General features: G+C 36.0%; 2 protein-coding genes across 2 annotated transcripts; both read left to right on the forward strand.

Moving 5' to 3' along the window:
* Positions 1–4,068: 4,068 nt before the first annotated feature.
* Positions 4,069–4,934, forward strand: LOC109205300 (putative calcium-binding protein CML19). The gene has a single exon (XM_019368006.1). The coding sequence runs from the start codon at positions 4,226–4,228 to the stop codon at positions 4,793–4,795; it is 570 nt and encodes a 189-aa protein (XP_019223551.1). The 5' UTR covers positions 4,069–4,225; the 3' UTR covers positions 4,796–4,934.
* A 1,171-nt stretch (positions 4,935–6,105) lies between these two features.
* LOC109205298 lies at positions 6,106–6,930 on the forward strand. Its single transcript, XM_019368004.1, has 2 exons — positions 6,106–6,325; positions 6,431–6,930. Exons 1-2 carry the CDS (start codon positions 6,106–6,108, stop codon positions 6,928–6,930), a joined length of 720 nt encoding a protein of 239 aa, XP_019223549.1.
* Positions 6,931–7,751: the final 821 nt, after the last annotated feature.

Genomic DNA, 7,751 nt, shown 5'->3' on the forward strand with positions numbered 1-7,751 from the left:
AAGATCCATCAACTAGATGTCAAGTCAGCCTTCTTGAATGGCTATCTTGAAGAAGAAGTCTATGTTGAACAACCATTGGGCTTCGTGGTCAAAAACCATGAAGATAAAGTGTTGCGGTTGAAGAAAGCTTTATATGGATTAAAGCAAGTCCCACGAGCATGGAATAGTTGCATCGACAAATATTTTCAAGACAATGGGTTTACTCGTTGTCTCCATGAATATTGCCTTTACCTTAAAGTTCATACTAATGGAGATATCTTACTTGTTTGTCTTTATGTTGATGATCTTATTTTCACGGGCAATAACTCAAGTTTGTTTGAAGCTTTTAAGAAAGATATGTCCTGTGAGTTTGAGATGACAGACGTAGGGCTTATGTCATATTACCTGGGCCTAGAAGTGAAGCAGATGGAGGATGGAATTTTTATCTCTCAAGAAAGCTATACAAAAGAGATATTGAAGAAGTTCAACAAGCTCGATTGCAACCCCGTGAACACACCGATGGAGAGTGGGACAAAATTATCCAAGTTTGATGAAGGAGAAAAGGTGGATCCCACATTTTTTAAAAGCCTTGTGGGAAGTTTGAGGTACTTGACTTGTACCAGGCCAGATATACTCTTTGCAGTTGGAGTAGTAAGTCGCTTCATGGAAGCTCCTAGCTCCACTCACTTGAAGGTCGCTAGAAGAATTCTTCGTTACCTAAAAGGTACGATTTACTTTGGGTTATTTTATTCTTCCTCTAATGATTTCAACCTTATGGGATTTTGTGATAGTGATTATGCCGGAGATATTGATGATAGAAAAAGTACAACTGGTTTTGTATTTTTCTTGGGTGATTCTGTTATTTCTTGGAGTTCAAAGAAACAACCAATTGTTACTCTCTCGACTTGTGAAGCTGAATATATAGCAGCAGCATCTTGTACCTGTCATGCTATTTGGTTGAGAAGATTATTGAAGGAGCTCAATCTGCCACAAATTGAAGCTACGGAGATTTGCATTGACAACAAATCCGCACAGGCACTCGCGAAGAATCCAATGTATCATGATCGAAGGAAGCATATTGATACAAGGTATTACTTCATCAGAGAATGCATTGCCAAGAAGAAAATTGAGCTCAAGTATGTGAAGTCTCATGATCAAGTTGCAGATATCTTCACAAAGCCTCTCAAGTTTGAAGATTTTGAGAGATTGAGATCCTGTCTTGGAATGAAGAAGAAAAATCAAAATTAAGGGAGAGGTTTGTGGGGCCAATCAAAATTAAAAGCAATTAAAATAAGAAAGAAACAAGTTGCAATGACAACTTGTTCAATAACGGCAGAAACAAAAAGGTTTTAAGTTGCATTGCAAGTTGCAACAAGTCAGTGAAACCAAAACAAACTTTGGGCGGTGGCAATTTACTTTGCAAATTGCAATGAAATTGAACCTTCTGATTGGTCCAAACTTTGGCAATTCCTGCTATAAATAGAGGCTCAATTCTTCTTGTTTAGACACACCAAATCGAGGGAAGCAACAGAGAGTTAGAGAGAGTAATCCACAGATTGTAGTCTGTGAGATAAATAATGAGTGGGAGTAATATTGTAGTGAGGTGTTTAAAATAAAGAGTGTTATTTCTTTCGAAGTTGTAGTAGTCTCTTGACAATACTATTAAGTTGTAATATTATAGTGGTAATATTGCTCCGCCGGGGTATTGTATTTTATCCCGTTAAAATATTTGGTGTCGTTGTTACTCTCTTGTGTTATTATTATTTACCGTGGATATTATTCCTGAGTGGCATTTTTATTTTTATCCCAACATATCTTTACAATAATCCTCCAATATATATAGAGAGCACCAACTAAGCACATTTTTCCTCGACAATCATAAAAGACTACATTTATCACTTCCATAACTAAAAGGCCAAAGGGTCGGTTCCTAACTTCAGGAGGTCTTAGCGAAAATTGCCCAAATAATAAAGGATTTAAGTTTATATTCATGACTAAGTGAACATTTTAACCTACTATAGCAGATTAATCCTTAATTTCAAGTTAACTACTATATCGAATATGTTATGATGATTTACTTATTGTTGTTAGTTAACTCAACCTGATGTGTACAAATTTGTACACTGTGCACATAGTTTAAACTCAATGATAAATATCAGAACGGAGAAATGTAATTACTCATTTTACCCGAGCCCCTTCCAACTACCCTTGTGCCAAACAAAAAGTTAAAAAGCATATTTAGGAAAAAGAGAAGGCTATTTTAGATAGGGAAAATTTCACACGATAATAGCTGGGCTCCCTACTTTTCAATTTTATAGCTCATATTTCAATTTATAATCAATTAGCTCAAAAATAATAGGCTAGGATTCAACATCCAACTCGAATAGGTTCTCGAAATTACTATTTAATTTTTTTAAAAATTGCTCAAGCTTTTAAGTTAATTTTTGAATCAGTAATTGTGACTCAAATATTAGTTCAACAAACCAAATCCATTTGGGTGGTGAAAATTAGATTTTTAACAAGCTTAAATATGTGGTTTAAATTCCGAATTTGTTTTGCGAGAAATTTGGAGTGGGTGTTATTTAGACTTGTTAGAAATAGCATAAGGAGGTTCTATATAAAATTTGAAGTCATTTAATGGAGATTTGGACTGGTTTTGAACAAGAATTGCAACTGAAAATCTTGGAAGAAGTTCGTCTACAGACGCTTGTATAAAGGTGTATAAAAGTGTATAAGATGTGTTTATACACTCATATATACACTATTATACAAGATTCTTGTTCTATTTTCAAAAAATCCTATTTTCCGAAGCAAAGCTTTGAATGGCCTTCAATGGTGGACTTCTACTCTTCAATTTTCTTACATTTCCAACCAGGTAATACAGTGAGAGAAGAGTAATGGCGGACGGCCACTTGAAGCATATGTGAGAAGACGAGAGAGTGAAATGTTGTGAGAACACCGATTTAACTCCATAGCTTTTAGAAGCAATAATTGTGAGAACACAGATTTTGAATTTGCTGGTACTTTCAAAATATGTACCATATGGGCCAGGTGAAACAAAACTTAAAAACATGAACCATTTTTTATTATGGCGTGAAGTCACGTTTATTTTCTTGTAATTTTTTCTTTTAGATATCATTCTATAAAAACCAACTCTAAGACCATAAAATATTGTTCCTCTACCTCGTCTCACCCCTTAGACCAGAAAGAAAGGCCAAAAGGTAACAACCAAAGAAAAGAATATTCCAGAAATAGCTTTTTAAGTTTCTTCGAACAAAAACACACACCACGGTTCAACAAATGCCTACTACCAACATTCATATTTTATTTGTTCTTATTTATAAAGAAAGAAGTAACTAAAGAAACATTAGAAAGAGATTCAAATATAAATTAATAAGACGTTTTGTATTTAAAATCCTCAATTTGGTATGGCATCAGATTACGTAAATATATACAGGCACACACACGACCATGACAAATGCCAATTCAATATTAAAATAACAGCAACCAATAGGCTATGATTAGTGATCAATGGAAAATAAAAAATTCATCAAAAATTTAAAAGAAAAAAAAAAGCAAAATAAAACTACTACTAATTAATAATTTCTTCCATCTATCCAAGCTTTAATGAATTAAGTTATTCGATATCTATACTGATGGAAGGTAATAAATATTGCGTCTAATGAGTTAAAATATACATAAAATATTTCGGGCTCACGGTTATAAAAAAAATTTCATTATTGGTATAACTTGAAGAATGGCCTACCTCTCCCTACTGTACACACACAAACCAAACGCGTCAAATTTACCTTCAATATATCCACAAGCTCTGTCTCACATCATTATCATTATACTATCTTTTATAGCGTGTGTGACGATCTTTTACTTTTCAAACCTTCTAAAAACCAGATTCATTTTTTATCTAGAAACTAACGCCGTACAACTTCCAAATACAGAGTCTTTTCATATATAATTCCTACTCATGCCCAGCACGAAGTTTCCATTACGTGCTTTGCCCACGGAAAAATGCCAACTCCCACTGATTCTTCACCCCAACTACATCTCTTTTATAAATATATATATATATATATATATATCCCTTTCCTCTTCCTTCATCAACATATCCAAAGTTTTCCTTTTAGCTTCAAGTTCAACCCTTTGTATTCTACTTACATATCTCAAATTATCTTGAAAGGAAAAAACCAGTCTAGACTTACTAGTTTAGTTGTTATACTATACGTGCATCATGTGCATGGAATCGGTTTCTGTACCTAGTGTTGAAAACAAATCTTATTTCTCAAGATTAAGGAAGAGGATTTCACTCAAAAAGGCAACAACAACAACTATTACTAGTGATCGTCTTTCGATGAGTAATACTAGTAGCAGAAGTAATAATAGTAGCGAGTTAGAGAGGGTATTTACGTACTTTGACGAGAACGGAGACGGCAAAGTTTCACCTGCTGAGCTAAGGAGGTGTGTGAAGGCAGTAGGAGGCGAACTGACGGTGGAGGAGGCGGAGATGGCGGTGAGGCTATCGGATTCCGATGGGGATGGATTGTTGGGTTTGGAGGATTTTACGAAGCTAATGGAAGGAATGGAAGAGGAGAGGAATAAGGAGAGTGAGTTGGTTGGAGCATTTGGAATGTATGAAATGGAGGAGAGTGGCTACATTACTCCTAAGAGCTTGAAAAGAATGCTGAGTCGACTCGGTGAGTCAACCTCCATTGATAATTGCAAAGCTATGATTCAGAGATTTGATATCAATGGAGATGGAGTCCTCAGCTTTGATGAGTTCAAACTTATGATGACAAGTTAACTAGATTTCAACGCACAAACACTGTAATTGTACATGTACATAATTCTTTGGCCTTGGGCTTCTTGTTTTTCTTAATAAATTAAAAGATAAAATTATCTTGAGCTCAAGTAATTCTGATTTATGGTTTTCCGTTGTTATTTATACATCCATAGATTCATATTTTGTGAAGAATTTCTTGGTTTCATGTTTTCTAATGCCAAGGGAACTCCAGCTTTGTATTATCCAATTCTCAAAGTTTTTTTTTTTCCTTCTTCATTTTAAATGGTGGTTTCAGCTAAAAATTGCGCACTTCTAACTTGACATACTCCTATAAATGTATGGCTACAGTGTACCATGTATATTCATATTCCATATACGTAGAAATAACACTATACAAAGCTACTTTAAAAGGCTGTATTTACGAATTAATCCGTGCATCCTGAATTTCATTTAAGATTTTTAGTTTAAAATTTCATGGCAAAATAAGTACTACTAGCTAAACTCTAAATAGCATCCCTAAGAATGACTATTTGTGCACCTGCCACTCCATATACAGTCCCATATAAAATGATATGTGGATAGTATAAGTTAAACCAATACTAATATTTCATATATTGTACTTTATGCAGAGATACATAAAGGAAAATCAAATGTTGCATTATTAATTATATAAAGATTAAATTAGCTGTGCGACCTTTTGCCTATCAGTTATCCTTGGCACCTGCTAAGACATAGGAGTGTATAGATAATAATGGACTTCAAATTAATATGTCAACGGTATAATGTTTGACATCTGATAACATGAATTTCCAAGTCAGATATAGGAGTCGAACTATGAAAATGGTCCTCTCAATCAATTATTTAACATGGTATATGTTGAGAATTGTATATTTATAATATTCATGTATATACTGTTATGTGAGTAGAATGTGTTAGTTGAGTAGTTAGAAATTGTTTAGTTGTAGCTGCCAACTCAGCATGTATACATGTACATATATATACTCATTACAGTAATGAATGACTAGACTTTCCACTTCATTTTATTTTCTAAATTTCCTCATCTGACAAAGTGCTCCTCCCTCAGAATGTTCTAGAGGAACACCATTGAAGCTCGAACTTGAGCTTCAACTCCACACTCATTCCATATCTTAACATGGTATCAGAGCGGGTGAAGCTCATCCCCGACAATTCACCTTCATCTCCGGTCACCATCTCCAATTTGTTCCCTTAGTGATTTCATCTCTTCGACCAAATCGAAGCTTGCCCTAATTCTCTTCAAATCGCGAAATTGACGATTAATTCTTCAGATTTCTAGTGGATAACACACATCCATGGCGATTTTAGACCAAGATGATTCATCTGCCGGCAACACAGCTGTTCCAGCTGCAACGAACACCGGAATAGATCCAAGTGATCCTCTTTACCTACACCCGTCGGATAATCCTGGAGCAATGCTCGTTTCAGTTCCTTTCAGTGGAATCGGATACAGATCCTGGAGACGCAGTGTAATGCGTGGTTTATCTGTCAAAAATAAACTAGGGTTCATAAGTGGTGAGTGTAAACCACCAGAGCCCCAATCTCAAAGGTACAGACAATGGGAGCGATGTGACGATTGGTAACGTCTTGGATTCTCAATTCTTTCCAAAGAGATTGCAGATAGCGTAGAATATGCTAGTGATGCCGTTGAGCTGTGGAAGGAATTCGAGGATAGATATGAGCAAACTAATGGCGCTAGGCTATATCAAATTCAAAAGGAGATAAATGATTTATCTCAGGGTGTGTTGGACATCACAAGCTACTACACTAAGTTGAAGAAGTTATGGGAAGAGCTAAACACCTTGAGCAAGATGACCCACTGCAACTGTGCCTGTACATGTGGTGCCAAGGAGAATATGCATAAAGCTGAGCAGGATAGAAGGTTGATTCAATTTCTCATGGGACTGAATGAAGTCTACACTGTCGTACGAGGTAGCATCCTTATGATGAATCCATTACCAAATCTTGCACAAGCCTTTTCATTACTAGTTCAGGATGAAAAACAAAGAGAAATCAAACCAAACAATCAAATGCCCCTCGAGTCTGCCTCCCTCAATGTCAATACATCAAGACCTAGCTCCTACAAGACCAACTATGCTGCCAATAACAATGCAACATGAGGGAATAGGCTCGCCCATTCTGCGACTATTGCAAGAGGTTGGGACATACCAAGGACAAGTGCTATAAACTGCATGGATACCCACAAAACTTTGGGAACTCATACACTCAAAATCCAAATAGAGGACAGAACTTGAATCAAACTGATAGGTTCAACAAGGGTAGAAGAATAGTGGCCAGTGTACAAAGCAATCCCTCTGAAGCAATGCCTACAGGAAAAAGTGAATTAGAAGATGGAAATGAGGGGGGACAAATCAACATATCTAAGGAACAATATGGGCAGATCCTGAGCTTGTTGCAGCATTTCCAAATTGGAACAGCAGGAGAAAGTTCAAATTCTGCGAGTCATACAAATGGTGCTGTGAACTTTGCAGGTATAATAGTATGTACCTCCTCTATTGATTTTAGCAAATTGTCATGTGAGTGCTTCAAAAATAAGGCAAACTCCTGGATATTAGATTCAGGAGCATCCAATCATATGACCTTTAACTTGTCCCTCTTAACTAATATTGTGACCCTACCATATCCCTTATTAGTAGTCCTTCCAAACGGCTATAAGGTAAAAGTAACACAGATTGGAAGTGTGATATTGTTTCCTCAGATCATTTTGCATAAAGTCATGTACATACCTTCCTTCAAATATAATCTCATATCAATTCACTCTTTAACTAGCTCAACTCCTAAAAGCATAGTTGCCTTCACTGATAATATCTGTGTTCTGCAGGCCCCTTCAATGAAGAGGCCTCTGGAAATTGGTAAAGTCAGTGATGGACTCTATCTACTCTGCCCAAGGTGTCTCAAGAACAACTATTCAAGGTCATCT

This window comes from Nicotiana attenuata, unplaced genomic scaffold, assembly GCF_001879085.1.
Source record: "Nicotiana attenuata strain UT unplaced genomic scaffold, NIATTr2, whole genome shotgun sequence".
Lineage (NCBI taxonomy): Eukaryota > Viridiplantae > Streptophyta > Magnoliopsida > Solanales > Solanaceae > Nicotiana > Nicotiana attenuata.